Source organism: Oculina patagonica, chromosome 8, assembly GCF_052425735.1.
Source record: "Oculina patagonica isolate OP01 chromosome 8, crgOcupat, whole genome shotgun sequence".
Classification (NCBI taxonomy): Eukaryota; Metazoa; Cnidaria; class Anthozoa; order Scleractinia; family Oculinidae; genus Oculina; species Oculina patagonica.
In genome coordinates, this window is record NC_135765.1 from 7862615 (window position 1) to 7881958 (window position 19344).

The 19344-nt window shown below is 36.8% G+C and overlaps 1 protein-coding gene, 1 long non-coding RNA gene and 1 pseudogene across 2 annotated transcripts; 1 reads left to right on the forward strand and 2 right to left on the reverse strand.

Annotated features, from left to right (window-relative positions):
- The first annotated feature begins 324 nt into the window (after positions 1-324).
- LOC144662362 (uncharacterized) lies at positions 325-5956 on the forward strand. The gene is made up of 4 exons (XR_013572432.1): positions 325-470; positions 1264-1292; positions 2897-2929; positions 5849-5956. It is a non-coding gene; the product is annotated as an uncharacterized LOC144662362 (long non-coding RNA).
- Positions 5957-6264: 308 nt separating this feature from the next.
- Positions 6265-6999, reverse strand: LOC144664130 (uncharacterized; annotated as a pseudogene).
- An 8696-nt stretch (positions 7000-15695) lies between these two features.
- Positions 15696-16852, reverse strand: LOC144662006 (somatostatin receptor type 5-like). Its single transcript, XM_078522737.1, has one exon. The coding sequence runs from the start codon at positions 16850-16852 to the stop codon at positions 15950-15952; it is 903 nt and encodes a 300-aa protein (XP_078378863.1). The 3' UTR covers positions 15696-15949.
- Positions 16853-19344: the final 2492 nt, after the last annotated feature.

The following is a 19344-nucleotide window of genomic DNA, read 5'->3' on the forward strand; positions in this document are numbered from 1 at the left end:
GCTTTTAAAGCCGTAGCACGGTAAAAAGGTCATGTTTATAGTAAAATACATTCCATCCGTTGACATATTCCTTCCCACACTCCTCTGAAAAAGCGACAGTTCACGTACAATTTTTAACAGAGAACTAAACTGTAGAGTCTGCAGCAAAGCTTCAGCTGACTTTAAAGGTAAATAATAAAAGCAAAACCTCTTGTCATATTCGTAAAATGGTAGGATTGAGGCGGTAACTGATGACCATATCTGAAAAACAAAAATATTTCCGACTTTTGTATGATTTACACGCTTCCTGATAATTATCACTAATTTATTTTCTATAAGATTTACAAGCCAGAATGGATGCTCGAATTGTCGCCTTCTTTGTTTTGCTTTGCCTGTCAACTGGTTACAGCCTAGAGGATGATGATGGAAATGATGACATCTTGGATCAGCTGCTAAAGGAAACAGACACTTTGAAAGAAGCGCCTGAAATGGTAAGTCCGGGTTTGGGGTATTCCTTATAGTGGAGTACCGTATAATTCCGATTATAAGCACTGGGCTTATACAACTTCATAAGGGGTTTTATGTGGGCTTATAAGCGGAGGGTCTTATATTCGGGAGGGCTTATAAGCGGAATGAAAAAACTGTTTCGATGGGGTACCTTTGTCATGGTGTAAATATTTAAAAGGTAAGGATTTCTCGAGGTGAAGTATACCTAAGTGGGGAAAAAACTGTCGTTTTAGGAGGGTACGTCTCAATGGGGTTAACCGTTAACCGTAAAACCGCCAAAAATTTAGCCGTTAGGCGTAAAAATTGGTAAATTTTAACCGTTAGCCGTAAAATATACTAACCGTGGAACACCGGGCATAACACAGACTAGATCACTTCATCGTCCCAGAATGGTCCTAAGACCTAAAATATGTTTTTTAATAATGACAATAAATTCTTAACTTTGAAAACAATGGTAACCGTAATGGAAAGAAATTAACCCTTAGCGGTAAAAAAGCCAAACTATTAACCGTTAACCATAAAATCCACCACTCCATTGAGACCCTCTTTTAGTATTTTCAGGGTTTTTCATGGCTAGGTTTGGATCAAGCTAGTCTGTAGGGAATCCTATTTACATTTTTATTTTAATAGGAACAAATTTCCTAAAACGCTATTGCAATGAAACTTTTAGCGTGTAGTTCATCCATGAAACCCAAAACGTGTCCACTCTTTAACTGTAAATTTTCCTTTTGGATGATTAGTTTTAATTCATACCTTTTATTGTGACTTATTTTGTAGAGGATGGATCAGTTCGAGTCTGGCGATCGGTAGGCGAATTAAGACACTTATATCAAGTATAGTACGAGAATGTGTTAATTATAACTTTTGAAGTCAAGTGCTTATTTATGCTTTCGATCACATTTCACGCCAATCCCGTACCTATAGTCTCAAGGCCGTAACTAGCAAGAGGCAAGACGAGGCACTTGCCTCGTCTTGATTTAACCCAGAATTAAAAACAATACGTTAACAATACGTTAAGTTGGAAAAAATAAACCCCATTTCAACAAGATTGATTGTTCTCAAAAAATACCTTATGAGAAGTGTTTAAGATAAAGTTTCTGAGCTTCTTGCTTTTTTTTTAAATTTTCTGGAGGGCATACCGGCCCTCAGAACCTCCTATCAAGATCTTGCCTCGTCTATGCTATGGATGCTCCCCCCTTAAGAATTTTATCTGTAATGCTGAGACTTTCAGTAGCTGTTCACTCATCTCTTGCCAAAATTTTGATATGTCATACATTTGTCCATGATATTTGGCGTCGCCATGGCAACGTCATAAATGGAGCAGGTCTGGCCAAAAATCGCCATTTACAACCCTTATCTTTATTTTTCCCAGTTTTTATAGATATATTGTTCGATTTATTTAATTTTATATACATTCGACAAGCATTCTGGCTTGATTTTGCATGAATTTCCGTTGTTCTCTGACTTTCTAAGAAAATGGTGAAATCCATGATAGCGGATCCAAGATGGCGGCTCTAATGACGTCATGTGACGTCATATGACGTGACAGCCAAAACAAATTATATCATCTTGTAGAGCAAGTTTGAGGCTTTCTACTCAGGGCAAAGTGATTTCGCTGCGCCGTTACCGAAGGAAAGCCCTGCGGAAGGGGTCCTTGAGCCCCACGCCCCCCCCCCCCCCTTCACTACTACTCAAAGTGCATCCTTACAACATTTAACTCCTGGTTTCTCCAGAGTAAAAATAAGGAAATTTTGCCCTACTCTTATTGGATGACCCCCTACCCCACCCCACCCCCCTTCCATCCCTTTGTACCACAGTTGGATTATGAATTTGCTTGTGCGTTCAAGGGTTAATTTCTAAATCCACGCAGAAAAAAACTAACTGAGTATGAAAATGTGGCCATTTGTGATATGCGTATCAAGAAATGGGTATTGTTAAGGTGTTTTGAGATGGCCATATAAGGTAGTTCCATGGTCGGCGTAAACAATAACCTGCTAATGCACGAGGGAAATTTAAAATTTCCTACTACTACACTCGCAGCAAATTCAAATCTTCGGCGAAAGCGGAGTTATGACTAATTTTCCCCGGGGGAGAGGGTAACAGTTTGATTTGACATGATGCAAACAGTGCCGCTGGGGTAGGCGGTCAGGGCCTGACGCAGCGAAACTGCGAACCTGTCGAGAAATCAGTGGATTGAAAAGCCACGCAGGATATATTTCGCTTCTCTCAGCTTTTTTCACCCGAAAACATGGTTGGAGCATTTAAATCGTGTGCTGCATAAATAGCTTCACAAGTGTAAACGTTAAGCGAGGTTTTACGTTCATAGCGTCCCACAAGTATAAATAAAAAGCAAAGCAAAGTTTCATTTTGTGTTGCATTGTAACTGAAATTTAGGTTCTTTTCCACCTAGTGTGCATCCCGAGACCACCGCCGTCCACTACAGGTAACCATTAGCAAATACACTATTTGATGCATGTAAAAGAATTGAGGTCTTCCATGAAAGATATCTTGAGTTATTTATTATTTATTGACTTTTTTTTTATTTTCATTCTTCGCCGGCCGTTTTGATAAGGAGCCAAGTAAGCAAACTACGGTGACAACGACAACGTGAACGCCACCAAACAAAAGATCTCATCGCAAGGGAGGGTGGGGGCGGGGGGCGGGGGGGGGGGGGGAGGTGTCCCTTAGAAAAATGTTGGTTTAATCATCGCTGCCAGTATGACGTCACGCTTCGCATGAGTGATATTCAAGATGGCGGACAAAGTGTCAATCGAGAAACGAGTAAAGAACGCTGCATTTTCCTCGGTTACCTTCGTTCATTTACTAAAGTTGATGATGCAGAGATGTTTGTGAATACAACTGTCTTTCTTCTGTTTTTCTTTTGTTTTTGGTAGATCAGTTTTTAAAAATATCAACTACAACCCGCTCTTAAAGGGTAGAATATGTTCGAGGAAATCTGTCAACGGGTCGAGCTTTCGAGGGTCAGTACAAAGCGAATTTCCTTTTTATATCATAGATACTGAGATTTACTCACGAAAAAACGATTGCATACAAATGATACGTCAAATGCATTAGCCAGTAGGAAAGACGAACGATGAAAACTCACTAGTGAACAACACCGTATCGCCATTTGCAACATATGCGTACATACCTGTCGCATTTCTAACGCCATGTACCCAGTTTCAAATAAATGCGTCGATAACCCCCAAATCCCCTGGGTAAACAACAAGACACATACGGAAAGACCAGTCAAGATTAGAGAAATTTTTCCTGTACTGGCTTTTTTTGCCACAAAATACCACAGAACAAGTTTTATCGAGTGGTGAAAGGAATGTAGCTAGTCAGAATACGACAATGCTGATATGACCAGTGATTTTAACACGAAAAAGAATGATGAGGGGCACGAGGCTCAAACAACCATTGCACGCCGGTGGTTCCTAATTATTTATACTTTCATATCTTAGATCAGTATGATAAAAAAAGGGAATCAAAGGAAATGAGAATCGATAGTGCTATCTCAAGTTTTTCAGAATTTTTGCCAAGCAGGAAATTTTAAATTGGTGCACAAAGGTATTCTCTAAAATAAGGTTCAACGAAAAACAACAACAACGACAACAATAAACAAACAAACAAACAAACAAGCAAACGAGCAACAAGAGCGAATGTTAAAATTCATTCATATTTCTGTGAGGAATGAATTTATTTGCGAATAATCGAGAACTCACAATTTCCCGTTAAATAACTTAGCGAGCATATAGTTACATGCAATTCGCTGCGCTTTGAGTTTATTACAAAAAATTGAAAATTCGAGAACCTATTCTAGCCCTTTTGTGTCACATTCCTGGTTACACGTGGAGGGTATGCGATTAATCGGTAGCGTATCGATTAATCGCATTGAAGTCGTACATTTCAACCCTGTGGTTACAAATTCACACACAAACGTAGTCAAAAATTGCGTCTTCGTATTCTGTGTAATACTGAGTAATATTTTCTGCGGTCAAATTTGCTTCAGATTCACTTCAATCAAATTGTACGGTTATTTTCTCAAACAAGCAAGAGAAAAAATTGCACAGCCCTAAAACTTTTTCGGCACCTGAATGTGGTTCGTTTGCCAAGAGAATACAATAGGTCAACAATCAGTCTCTCCTTTGGGGTTATTAATCAAGGACATACAAAGGAAACAATAATACCGAGAACAATATTGCCTAATTAGTTCGCCACGCTTCGCCATTGCTTAATCGCATACCCCATACGCATAACCAGAAATGCGACGCAAATAAATACGTCGTCTCGTCTTCCGGTATACACGTATGCTGCAAATAAATACGCCCCAAGCTGAGGGAAGCGCTCTCTCGTTGCTATGTGACGTCATACTGCAGGCAGTGATAAGTTGGTCACGCCTAAACAACTGGAAACAATAGAGGCACCTTTCCCCGCCACTGTCTTATTGCTATCGCATGACTTTGGCGCATAGAAAGCGATAATAGTTAATCACACAGTGATTTTACTTCAATTCGTACTTTGCATTTTTTTTTACTGCGAGATCGATTATTTCAGGATGAAAATAACGCGAAATACAGTGAAAACCCGCGTGTTAGAACCTAGTAGTCTAAGAACCTGCTGTCTTCTACCCAAAAATATAAGAACCTGTTTAGCCAAGCAAGGTCAAGCAGCTAGGCTCCTATATGTGGGTTACAATTATCACAAATATAGTTGTGAATAAATACTGTATATTTACTTATTTTTTCTCTGGTAATCAACAAACTTTATCTCCTTTATAGCCATTTAGAAACTACTCACCCTAAATTGTCAATAACTACCCCCAAAATACAAGGACATATTTTGTCAGACATCAAAAAATGTAGGCTCTTGCACGCGGGATTTTACTGTATCCGCAAAAGAAGGCCGCACCAGAGAAATCAGTGCACTCGGAACTTTCAAATACAGCCACTCAGTCTGCGATCAAAGTCTCTACCAGTGTGTACAGGGGAGGCTAACAACTGCTTCTTAACATGCCTCATTGGTTGCGGTCGCTCTGACATCGAGCTCTGTTACTGTAGAGCGTTTTGATATGACGTCACGGCAGCCATATTGGTGTCCCAAAACAAAGGAACGGCGGTCATTTTGGTGTACCAAGCCATTCCTCCGGGAAAGTCTCGTAATTGTCCAAATCAACTACGGTATGGGCTTGCAGTTTTAAGCGTCTAGTACAAAACGAACTAGGTAAAGGTACGAAATGTAGACGAAAAATATAAAGTCACCAAGCTTTTAGTTCAATCTAGCGACGATAGGTGTTTCATTTTTTTCGTTCACGATTTTACAGATTATCAGTTGTTGACAATGTTTTTTTTCCTCATTACAGTTGGACCGCCTCATGATCAGTCAAGAGTAAATTCTGGTCAACAGAACAGACATCTGAAGAAAGGGATTTGTTGATCATTTAATTGTACTCAACAACGACCAATTACAGAGGGTTTATGTAAAAAAAGGTTATGAGCTCTTATCATCTGAGGTTCTTTAAAAACTAACCACTAAATTGTTTGTAACCAGGTAATATAATGTAAGACTTTTAATCAAAAAGGAATAAAAGTGGGATCGAAAATTAATGCACCCTTGTCTTGTAGAATTTTTCTACTGTATCAATGACTTGTTACTCTTGCCGAGTTTTATTATTATTATTATTACTATTATTATTGTTATGTTCTCACGTAATGTTTGCTTAAAGTCCTCAGCGCCGAGAGCAAACCATGGTCCTGGGGCACTAAAGGGTAGCAGTTTTTAGCTTGACAACACCCTCCTCAAAATATGCGCTGTTCCCAGCAAGGTTATCTTTTATAGTTGACTGATGCTTATTTGGCCGGGGATTCTTCCAAGATAACTCTCTAGTCCCTTTTTGATAGCTCCAAGTGCTCCAATAATAACTGGTATCGTTTCCGTTCTCATGCCCCACATTCGGCTTGTTTCGATTTCCAAGTCCTTATATTATAGTTTTTCAGTGACTTTCACCGATGTGTTTCTGTCTGATGGTACTGCCATGTCAATAAATTTACAGGTTTTCGTTTTGTGGTCTTTAATCACTATATCTGGTCTGTTGGCTGTTATTTTCCTGTCTGTGTGTATGGGCATGTCTCATAATATCGTGACATCCTCATTTTCTGTAACTGTTTCCGGTTCATGGTCATACCACTTTTCTGATGTCTTTATATTATAGTTGTGACAGACTTTCCAATGTATATACGCGGCTGCTTTATCGTGTCGGTGGGTGTATTCTGTTTTCGCAAGTTCAGGACACCCAGACACGATATGGTCGATTGTTTCGTCGTATTTGTCACACATCCTGCATAGGGGGCTAGTACCGTCTTTGATAATTCTGGCGTGGTATGATCTGGTAGCTAGGCTTTGGTCTTGGGCTGCGATTATGAATCCTTCTGTTTCTGCCTTCAGTCCACTGCTTTTCAGCCACTGGTTGCTTTTGTGGTGGTCGACATCTGCTTCCTTTATTCTCTTTGGGTATCTCCCATGGAGGGCTTTGTCCTCCCACTGCTTTTTAAATTTTGCTTGGGTCTTATTATTATTATTATTATTATTATTATTATTATTATTTTTATTATTATTATTATTATTATTATTATTCAAAAAGCAGCTTCTTTCTTCTTTCACATCAAAAATAGTAACACTCACGCAAACGTTAATCATCGGCGAATAGTCAACTTACAGCACGTAAAGCCGATCAAAATTAATCGCGGATTTGCAATAAAAAAAAACTTTTCTACGACATCTTATAAGAAAGTAAAAGCATTTCATATATTACGAAACAAAATAAATAACAAAAAAAAGTTCTACAAGCAATAATAGGGTTTTAATGTAAGGATCGCATGCATTTTCTTAGATCACTCTTGAAGAGAAATTAAATTGATTAACAGAGCGAGTTAGAGTTTTCTACGAGATGACAGAATGAGTGCGAGTCGTAGCCGACTAGCTAGACGATCGATCGTAGAAAGCGACAGCGGGTTGTCTAATACACGGAAAACATGGCAAACTACTTGCCTCTAATTCCCCCCCCCCCCCCCCCCCAATAACACCACCCTACCGAACGCACTCCCCTAATTTCCAATTATTACAAGTTAAGGGTCTCAATAGGGTTACCCGTCAACCGTCAAACTAATCCGTTCAGAATATAATGTCTCTGATCTCTTCTATCAATGACTAGTATACAGACAAATTATGCTGTTAAATACATTATTAGTTTAGATATTGCCAAGTACCCTTTTTGCTGTTCTCCCCTTTACAGTAAATTTTCATTATATTGGATTCTGTAAGAGACAGGAATGGCTTCCGTCTGAAAACAATTCCGGTGTCGATAAACCTTAGTCGTTCATTGATGGGGCTATTTATTAATGGTTTAATAACCGGGTCTCCGACTGGTCAGATGACAACTAGACTGACCCGATGTCGGACATGGGTGAAGAGAGGCCAATTGAACGATGTAAAACGCGTGTTCCAGTTTCCGATAAGAATCGTGTAAGAGGCATCGACAGTTTTGAAAAAAAAAAAAAACATTGGCCGAATTCCGCAGCCTTAAAGATCAAACCATTTGGCTTAGCTATCTTTACTCAGCAATAGCTAGATTTGGAGTTACCACATAATAGACATACTAGAGGACGTGAGCAAGTTATTTTTATTTTCTACACCAATGGCATATACTGTATACATATTCTGTTGTACTGTTATATTGTGACAAGGTTTTATCTACTGATTAGAACTATCAAATTGCAATTGGCGATAGAGCGCGAAAAGCAACACCCTTTATGTAATACCCCTAGCAATATCGATAGCAATACTAGTTATTTCAGATGATCTAGGTAGATGCAATTACATTTTTTACAGTAAGATATAAAACAAGTAACATCCCTTCTTGTTCAACTTTATTTTTAGTTGTTTATTACGCGTTTACAGTCAAAACACCTCAAGCCTTCCTGTGGATTAATGATTCCATTATTGAAAATTTGATTTCATTCTTTGCTTCCATATTCCATTCTTAAATGAATATTTCAATGTTCAAACGGCGAATCGATTCAAAACTCGTTACTGATTACTTGTTCAATTTTGATCTTTTCAACTTTCCTCTAGTCTGGAAATGCACAAGTGTCATGCAAGTAAAGATGTGTGAACCAATTTAAGACCAAAGAACATTTTATGTTTTATAATTTCCGTGTATAATTTGGTCAACTTTTGATTTGAAGCAGAGCAATTACAAAATACAAATTACTTCAATTACAAAACTGTTTTTGTTTTTGTCCGTGGCGACAGGTAAATAGGATTTTCATCCCATGCACGACAGGAAATCCGGAAAAATTCGAAGTTCCTTTTATTTTGGATAAAGTGAACAATTTTACTTATTAAGTGCCAGCTTAACTGTCATCGAGTTTTAATGTTTGCCAAATTAAAGTTCATACAAAGTAAAAAATAATTGCTGCTTATTTTAAAGGCTTTTCAAAATAAAGAAGAATGGCATTTTCCGTTTTAAAATATCTTTTTTATTTTTGGAGATATTAACGTTTTTGTATTATGCAAATGAGGAAAGTGATGACGTCACAAATCGTTTCCGGAAAAGATAAAACACTGGATCGAGAGTTTCTCTAGAAATATGAGAGCGTTGTTCCTCAAACTTGGCACCAGAAATGTACATCACACAAGACACACGATGGCTTATATTATGATGTTACCATGGCAACACTCTTGGATCCGTCTATCTGTTTCTTGCCAAAAGACTGATAGAAATTATTTACTCTAAAATGATGCATTTAAGTCACTACGCTAGAGAAGACCCATTACACAAAAACGAAAACTTATATTTTATTCCAAAGTCATCTTTTCGAACTACACGTCATTGAAATTTTATTGATGCAGATGAAACTTGAGAAAAGTGAGTGGCAAAAAAAAGTCGCCTAGATGTATGTTTGTGAAAATAAAAGACTAGTTTTAAAGAACAAGCTTTCAACCTTAGTGTCTAAAAATTTGATTTCAAATCAAGTGAATCATTTTGGCGCATTTTAAGTCTCAAAATTCGCTTTTAAGGTATCACGGAAGAAAAATAGGATTTGCGTTACAAGTGTAATTGTGTGCGAGCCATCGATGGTAACCCCAATAAAGTATATATTTTCTTAAAAATTATTGAATAAAGATTGTAATTCTGGATTTTGGTTTGATCATATAGACCATAATAAGCAACGTCAGCATTTTGTTTGCAATTATGATGTTGTTCAACATTAGGTTTATTTGAGCACGCATTTACGTGAGCGCCTGGAATTTGATCTACATGTAATGGTCTAAAAAAACGGTGTCTCAGATTTTTCTTTTCTTGCTTCGTTAAATTTTTAAACTTAAAAATGGCATTTTATGGCCTCTTCAAGTTTAAATATTCACAAAAAAAATAATGGAGCAAGAAAAGAAAAACCCGAGACACCGTTTTTAGACCAGTATATGTAGATCAAATTCCACATAAAAGTTTAGTCATTAATAAACCTAATGTTGCGCAACATCAAAATTGCATACAAAATGTTGACGTTGCTTTTTATGGTCTATATAATGAAAACAAGATCCAAAATTACAATCTTAATTCAATAAGCTTTCAGGAGATATATACTTTTTTGGGGGTTATCATTGATGGTTTGCATACAATTTAACTTGGAACACAAACGCCAATTTTCCTTCTGCGATACCTTAAATTCTTCGGTTAAAAAGAGTTCTAACCTATTATCACCCAAGTGCTTATGTAACAACCTGTCCGCGTATAATTGTATAACCTTTACGTTTTTTCCTCTTTTTTTTTCGCTTCAGTGATATTTCGTAGTTCCTCGGTCTTTTTCAGTGTTAATAGTTTTGTTAATACCCAGTCTGTTAATTTGTTTTGTTTTTTCACGATCTACTATAACTGTTTAAAACTGACTAGGTGCTCGCATGGCGTCTTTCTGGTCCACCTAAACCAGAGCTTTTGACAATCTCCAAGTAGGTCTTCGCTTATACCAGGCGATCGGGACGATCATATGAGAACCTCCGATCGCTTCCAATCGCTTCGATCGCCTACCATCGTCTCAATATTTGCAAACGATCGATGCGATATACAGGCTGGTTCTGATATGATCGCCCCGATCGTTTCTATCGCATCGATCGTTTGCAAATACTGAGACGAACGTAGGCGATCGAAGCGATTTGAAGCGATCAGGGGGTTCTCATATGATCGCCCCGATCGCAAGCAAAGTTTTTGAAGCGACAAAGGCGATAGAAACGATCGGGGCGATCATATGAGAACCAGCCTTTAAACGATCGGGGCGATCATATGAGAACCAGGCTTAAAGACGTGTTACAGCGATTCTAAGGCATACAATAAAGGTGGAAACTGCTACTTTGTTCCGTGTCTCAGATATAAAATTTGCGGTACATGAGAGCATGTTTCATGTTCGTTTAAACCTACCTGTCAACCAATTTGAATATGTTTTTTGAAAAGTTATTTGATAACATGCCTTAAAAAGCGAACAAAAACATGTATCAAAACATTTTGCATGGATTGATAAAAACTATTTTTCTTTAACTGTGATCGATGGGTTCAGTTTAGTTTGATTTATTATTATTATTATTATTATTATTATTATTATTATTATTATTGTTTTTGTTGTTGTTGTTGCTGTTGTAATTATTTATAAAGACTAAGTTGTAAGTTTTCATTTGTAAAAAAGGAAATTTCAAATAAAGTCACCTAAATAAGACATTTCCTCCACGTAACAATTAAGGATCGCGAAAGAAAATTAAGAATTACATAGCACAATTATTGGGTACTTTAACAACATGTCCATGCCATATTTTAACCCCTTTTAACATGTCAAAGAAGAAAACATTTCAAAGTGACTTGAGTGATAAGCTGTAATTAAAAATATTGAAAAAAGAAGAAGAAAAAACTGGCGATAGTAGAAAACGTGCCATCTGACACTGAAAGCTGTCATCAATATGTTTATTACGAGAATACACTGATTGTCACATAGGTAATTTTAATAATCACCAAGGCATACAACTTTCCGCTGTTGTAGATATTTGCATTTTGGAGCGACAGTGTCAACGACGCTGGTAAGATTTAATTTCGTTGCGTCGCAAACAGCACACACTGCTCTCCCTTTGGAAGAAAAGAAAAATTAACCAAACGTTTGAAGCATTTTCATCAAAGAATCTGGTTTTGTAATATTGTCTGCCGCCTTGAAGGTTTGCCAAGTTCTTGATGATTTAACCGCATTTATTCACTTCACCATGAGCGAGAACAGTTTGGTTAAATTATGATCGACGACGCTTTACAATAGTTTTGGAAGTCACGACTCAGTAAAGCAACAGAGGGGGACTTCTCGAGGACAAAGACGAGTTTGCATGTTCGGCGTCACAATAGGTTGCAAAAGAGGACAATGAATGTACCTGCCATCTTGGGGCTCATCGGACTCATTGTTTTTCTCCTGGCTGCCATTTTGTTATATATTTGTAAGAAAAGGCTCGGCGTGGAGCCGCAGAAGTCTTCTTCAGCAAGTGCCAGTATTGTACAACGAGAAGCAGAAGAGTGGGATGCCGTGTAATACCAAGGGACGGAGTTTTACAAACGTCATTGTCACTTTTGTAACTCAGTTGATACAATCTGCGAAATTCGATCGAAAGTTGTATTTCGTGCTTTCATTAACTGACAAACAGAGCAATGGACACTGCAAATAACGTACTGGATATAATCTGATACATCGTCGCACCTGCTCTTGCATTATGGCGGGATCGTGTTTCAGAGAAACGCAATTTTACTGAATTTAAACATGAGCCATCTAAAGTTAGTAGATTGGACTATACCGAAGACTTAAACATGATTTTTTTTGCCAATCCAACGACACAAGTAAAACAAAATTTGTTGTATACCGTTTGACTATGTATTTCGTCATTTAAAAGGGAAGCTTCACTTTAAGCTTCTCTGTAAATTTGAGTATAAAAAAAGTTTATTTATGCATGAAAAGCACGTTTTACAGACTTGACAGATCTAAACCCTAGAATAACAAAATGCTAATTTCACTTCATTGTAGCAAATATCCATATCAGTACGGCCATCATGCTCCAATTTGAAAGTACACCGCGCACGTACATACAACCCTGCTGAGAAGTTTTGAAATAAAATGATATTCGACATGTTTTGTTTATTACAGAAAGCTTACTTTAATCAATGTATCTTATACCAAAAATTCAGAAAATTTAAAATGTTTATAAAATAAGCTAGTCTTGAAATTAATGAATTTCAGAAAGAAGACGGCGGTCTGCGTTAAACGCGAGTCAAATCAATTTTATTGTTTTCTTTATTATTTTTATTTTTAAATTATGTCCACCCTATGTGGTTCAGATATACTGACAAAGCTGGGCTCCCTTAAATCGATGTTCTTTTATGTATATGTACATCGCACTTGGTTAAAAGCGGTTAAATAAGGGCTTCGAAGTTGTTCGCATGTTCTGGTGTAATTTATTCGCACACAAAAAAAATAATCTGGCTTTGTTTTTATGGAAAATCGGCGTTCATACTAAACGCGTGCTAAATGTTTGGGAAACAATATTCCTAAATTATTTTAAAATTAAACTAGATGCCTTAAGGGGAACCGCTTTGAATTAATAAGGACAGATGAGATTTTATCTTTGCGAGAAAAGACAAATTTCCTCGCCGAGATCTTTCAAGTAATTTCTGCCAAATTCACAGATTCATACTGTACTTTGCAGTAGTTTGAATAACGGGAGCCAAATTAATGCAGGCATAGTTACATTTTCATGGTCCATAAAATGTAATTTAAATATTGGCTTTTTGTCGCTTACAAATGTTTTGTTTTGCGCTAGGTTAAGCTAAAGACACCTTATTTTTGTGATGTAAATTTTATTATTAAAAGCACTTAACTACAGGATGTCGGCCGTATTCAAATCACAACATACAGTATGTAGGGGATATTAAAAAGGCTACATTGTTTTGTTTTTCGCGGTTAAAAGCTTTTTCAAGTAAAAAAAAATAATAAAATACAAGTTAGACAAAATCAAAGGCAGTATTGTTTTGTCTCGCAGATCAATCCACTGAAAGGCTAATTGTGCAAAAAGGCTAACTGGCAATGTAAGCGTATTTCTTCCTAGAATTTTATGATGCAAAGAAACAGCATCCCTTGACCCAAGTCGCCCGCCTGAAGGAAAATAATATACAAGAATTAACCCAAATGGTAAGAACAAATTGGCTTGGTACTTTTCCTCAACTCACGATGGCCCGATTAATTTCTGAGCCACAGTTTAGTCCAGCGTGATTTAACTTTACTTTGAAAAGCCTGTGGACGAGGGATGAGGCAGGTATCTCTAAGTAGATTATTACTTTTTTTCTCGTCACCTTTCTAGATCTGCTTGACATTTTAATGTATTCTTATTTATACAGAGGGTCCTGAAGGGAGGGGAGGGTGGCATTTCCCAGCTTATTTTCTCCGAAATTTTTCTTAATCCCATTCCCGCGCCCAAATCCCAGTTCCCAATCTTACGCCTTCAGGCCTCTCAATATAAGAAGAGATTAATTATTGGTCGATAACCATTAACTAGTGGAATAGATCTTTATCTTGCAAATTAAATCGCGAAAACAGAAGCAAAACTGTAACTGATAATTTTTATTGTAAAGCGTAGCAACTGTTGCTTAATTCAAAGGGAAAAGAGATTTTTTCCTTGGCTTGTTTTCGTTTAAATAGTTGCACATTAAACTTTCATTTTAACTTCCTTTACATGTTCCTAAACTCTATTAAAAGTTTCTTTAACAGTTGCCAAATCTTAAGGGCATCAAATGCTTTACCTCAATTTCGGCGCCATTATATTTTATTTTCACATTGCAAACATTAATGTTTGTGCAGTGGCGGATCCAAACCTTCAGTTAAGTGAGAGCCCCGATCATCCAGGAGGGGGGATGAGAGAGCAGGGTTATAAGAGGGGGGCCCACTCTCAAAAATTATTTTTTGGAGCCCTAAGGGCCTCTATTTGGCCTAAAAAATAAGGTGCGCCCGGGCCCCACCCCTAGATCCGTCACTGTTTTGTGGTAAAGACGAATTGTCATTGAAATCTAAAATCAGTAGAAGAAACAAAGTCTTTTTTTCCTACATAGGCTATATGTATATTTTATTTGTTGCTCTTAGCATCAATCTTGAGATCCAAACTTTTCGCTTTTTTAATTTTTTTTTCGGTCTCGAAGTTAATTTATATCTTTGGCACTTTATACAGTGAACGATTTTTTCCTTTACTGACACAAGCTCTAAAATTAAGATATGTAGATTACTGAACAAACGTTTTACTCTGGTAGTACAAAACTGTAAGTAATCTAACTATTCATAGTCACCGTTATTTTAATACAAGATATGGTACTAGTAATAAATAAATGGCACAATCATACTATATTGCCATTATTTGCCAGTCTTTAAAGAATTAGTTTGCCTGATGCAACTAAAAAATTATTTGTATTATTAACATTGTCTTGAAATAATTACAATACCGTATTTACTCGAATAAGCGCCGCATTTGGGATTAAAAAGTTAATAAGCGCCGCCCCCGAATAAGCGCCGCAGTCCCGCTGCGGTCCTTATTCGAAGAATTACATATAACTAAAAATAGCACTACAAAGCAACTCTAAAACAGCCTTGGAAATTCCTTTTCGTCAAAAGCGATTTTTCGCAGTTCAAAGTTATTATATTTAATCACTCACCCATTATTTTTTCTATCCAAAATTCTTACAATTCGTAGTTCTGTTAACGTTGCAATATCAAGCGCAACAACTTACTCTCTTCCGTAAGAGACGAATACTGACAATGAAAAGTCCCTTCTTTTAGTTATTGTGGAAGTTTCGTCTAGATTAGATTGTTTGTGTTGTAAGCGCCACCCTCAAATAAGCGCCGCACTTGTGGCGCGAAAAATTTAATAAGCGCCGCGGCGCTTACTCGAGTAAATACGGTATGTACATTTTCAGCTATAACTCATATTAAAATTCATTTCTTGATTAAGTGTTATGAGTAATATTTCTTCTTCTTCCTTCTTTAGCGCTATTATACTAGGTACCCCGTTATTATATAAGGTACGCCTCGTAATGGCAATTAAAATAACAACATCAACAACGCAGTTCATGATTGTTTTTACACGGAAAAGGCAGAAGCGTTGGATTTAGGGCGCGTTCGTTTGGGATCAATCCGGAATAAGAATAACTGGAATAATGCAAGTTAGCGTTTGTTTGGCTGCTCTTCTCATTCCGGAATACTTGGATTTCCATTCTGGCTATTCTGCTCCCAGGAGCATAATAGCCGTGCCTTCACCTTATTCCCTGTTTTCCCGTGGAGGGTCACATATATTCTTATTCCAGAATATTCCAAACGAACGCGCCCTAATTAGATAGATAAGCAAAATGAATTTAACTGGATTCTGTGCCTATCGAGTGTATCTTTTTTAACATTAAACATTTCTTGAACTCGTTTCTGAATACACGATTCATGAAAGCATAAATAAAAGGATTTACACAACTCGACAAGAAAACTAGGAATGTTGCTAACATTTTAACCTCGCGTGGAAGAGACGGCCATACATGGGACGCCATAAAAATGCTATGAGCCGGCATCCAAAGACTGACAAAACGTACAACGGTGATGAAAAGAGTTTTGCTAATCTTAACATCTTCTACATTGGAACTCTGCCATGAAACATTCGCATTGTGCATCTTGACAAATCTGTGAATTTTCCAGTAACAGAAAATGATAATAAAATACGGCAAGTACATGACAAGAATTCCAACAGGGAGGGCAATTTGACTACGAAAGTCTATGACGCAAATGCCGAAACCTGGGTTCAATTTTGCGTTGGAACCGAGAACAAATGCTGTGAACAGGTTGTAGAGAATGGCAAAAACCCATACGAGTGATGCCGTTAGAATAATAAATCTCTTTTTAAATGTGGTTTGGTACTTGGCTGGTTTTACTATTTTATAATACCTGTTCAATGCCATTAGTACCAGAGTATATACAGAGGTTATCGTCAGGGAATACATGGATATGGCCATGAAATAGCATCCAGAAGTCCCAAATGGCCAATAACCAATGGCAAGCATCACAATCGATAGTGGTGCACAAAGAGCTTGTGAAATGTCGCTCATAGCCAAGGAGATGATGTAGTAGTTGCTTGGCTGGCGTAGTCGTGGATTTCTGTACACAGCAAAGCAGACCAAGATATTTCCAACCAGCGAAAAAATCATCAGCAGGGAAAATAGGGCAGTTTCTGAAACCACGGTTGCTGTGTTTCTATCGTCAAGACTTTGAGCCATCTTTTGTCTTCTCTTTGCTCAGTAGTTTACCTTATTTTTTATAGCGTATTTGCTTTTGAAAGTCTGTACGCTGCCCTAAAAAACCTTTCAGATGAACTGTAATCGCTACTTAGTATTTGCGTCTTCAAGCAACTTTTTTTTCAAACTAATCAACTGGCAACTTCGTAGCAAGATCTGCTGAGTTCAAATTTTAACGCAAGCCCCCGGTTTGTTACGATCGAAAGACAAAAATAAAATTTTCGTTTGCCAGAAATGTCAGTCTATGCAATTAAAAAAACATCTGCTTTGCAGCATGCAAGCTTATCAATAACTGATTCCATTGTGTTATTAATCCTGAGGTCGTTAATATACTTCCTTTTATTTGAATGCACCGCTCACACACCCTCAGAAAACTCAGAAAAGAACATCCCTTGATTTTGTTATCAGATCTCTTGTTTGGTACCCCGAAGTTATTCCTGTCAAGTCCTGTGAATTGTGAAGTTCAACTTGTATTCATAAGCAAACATTTTTCTGCGGATCATATATTTTAATTAATATTAGTATTACTGAGCTGCTATTTATTTGTTTTTCAAAATGAAATGCAGATGTCATATATCCATAGGACATAAATCAATTCCAACATGTAGATTTTGTAACAAAACACTCTCTCAATTGCGTAAAAAAATTACATGTAAAAAACTATCAAAAATGGTAATTTTGTCGTGTGGCATTGTTTTTGATTGAAGCGGAGCTGTTAACACTGTCGAGCAGAATAATCTGCCGTCCAAAAAGTGCCCAGTGGGCATTTCTTCAAAACAACCTGTTCTTCTTCATTCCAGGTTAATCCCTAAAATTAAAAAACATGAAAAAGGTAGCAGTTTTCTTTTCCTTTTTGTTGACTGGCTCCTCCTTTAGTACAAGCAAGCTGATTATTTTGTTTCGAAATGAAACTACAGACCTTATTTACCATAACTTAAAAATAATTTTCAACATACATATTTGCCGTACTATACTCCCTCTCAGTTCCATCAAGAAAAAAGCATTGATGACAATTGAAGAAAGAAAAGGTTTGGAGTTGACAGTTTTCGCTTTATTCTTTCTTTTGTTTCTTTGTGGGGTTTTATTTCGAAAATAGCATATCAATAAAGTTTACCTAAGAAACAACAAACATCACCCTCACGTAAACTTTTGCGCGGACTAGGCAATCGCCATCCACCGTGTGCGTGTTTCGATAACTGTATCTCAAAATGGGAAATGTGTTCTGGTTATACTCAGTTATGTCATTAAATTTGCCTTTTATAATTAAGAAAAAGCAATAAAAAGCATACTACGGTATCGGAAAAAATACTTTGATAAAGGAAACATCCAACCTACACAAAATTCTTAAAAGTGGTGAAGAATTTCTATTCTCGTTGCTCAATTACTTAGTAGTTAGTTCCAAGCAAAAAGCCAGTCATATACGATACGTTTTCTTTAAAGAGAATTTTTCCGTTAGAGAAACCTTACAGTTTAAATATTTATTCGTAGGTAAATTGGGAAATGTAATATAAAACATCCCATTACACTAGACAGAACACAGTTATAGTATTATAGTTTATTTGGTACACGAAAGGAGGAACGTTCCAATATAAGCATGTTACCAATCTTAATCTCTTTGGTTATAAAGGTAATTTCTAGATAATCCATATTATAGTAGCATATATAATACAAATTGTACATTTTGAATTCAGCTACAGGAATACAATAACTATTCTGCTTGTAGCAACTTATATTAGTACTATTTTGTACTACTAACACTATGTCGAAATAAGAAAATTTGTGCCCGTTAGTTCTAGCTTATTTTAAAGTATACGTATTGCTTGGTGAAATATTGTGAATATTTATTTTCCTCTAAAAATTGAAAATGTGAGAAGAAAGTGTAGTCATTTTTCTCAGAAATAGGCCACAGCTTACACGCCATGTATCGGAGCCGATTCAAATTTCACAACAATCCCTGACACAGTAAAATTTCCACGACGTTATCCTTGGAAAAAGCTGAAGTTGAGATAAGCCCTTATGAATAAAATCCATATATGTATTTACAGTCAAAGCTTTTCAATGCTGTTATTGAATAAGTGACGCTGGTGACTAGAAGTGACCACGAGGGTAAAGCCAATGACAACAGCAATGGACAAGACGAAGTTATCGGATGTAGTTCGATTAATAAATGGCCAAAAAAGAAAAAAAGGAAGAATGCAGGCGATACTTGCATGAGGCGATGTTAGATTGGTATTGCAGCAAAACAAATATGATATTATGCCGGATGGTGAAGGTCCGTTCGGTAGAAAAGTATTTATGTATCTTAATTCTTAGGCTTTCCCTGAAAAATGGAAAATACTTAAGGGGTTACTAAATTTTATAGCATTCCAAAGTGAAGTTTTATATTTGTAAAAGGTAAACGAAGCTTGATCACTTTTTTGGCATTTCAAGTCACTTTTTTACTAAATAAAAGAACGAAATTAATGTTTATCAAT

Bases quoted from the DNA above. Each gene is read 5' to 3' on its own strand.
- LOC144662006 (XM_078522737.1), bottom strand. From the start codon at position 16,852: ATGGCTCAAAGTCTTGACGATAGAAACACAGCAACCGTGGTTTCAGAA.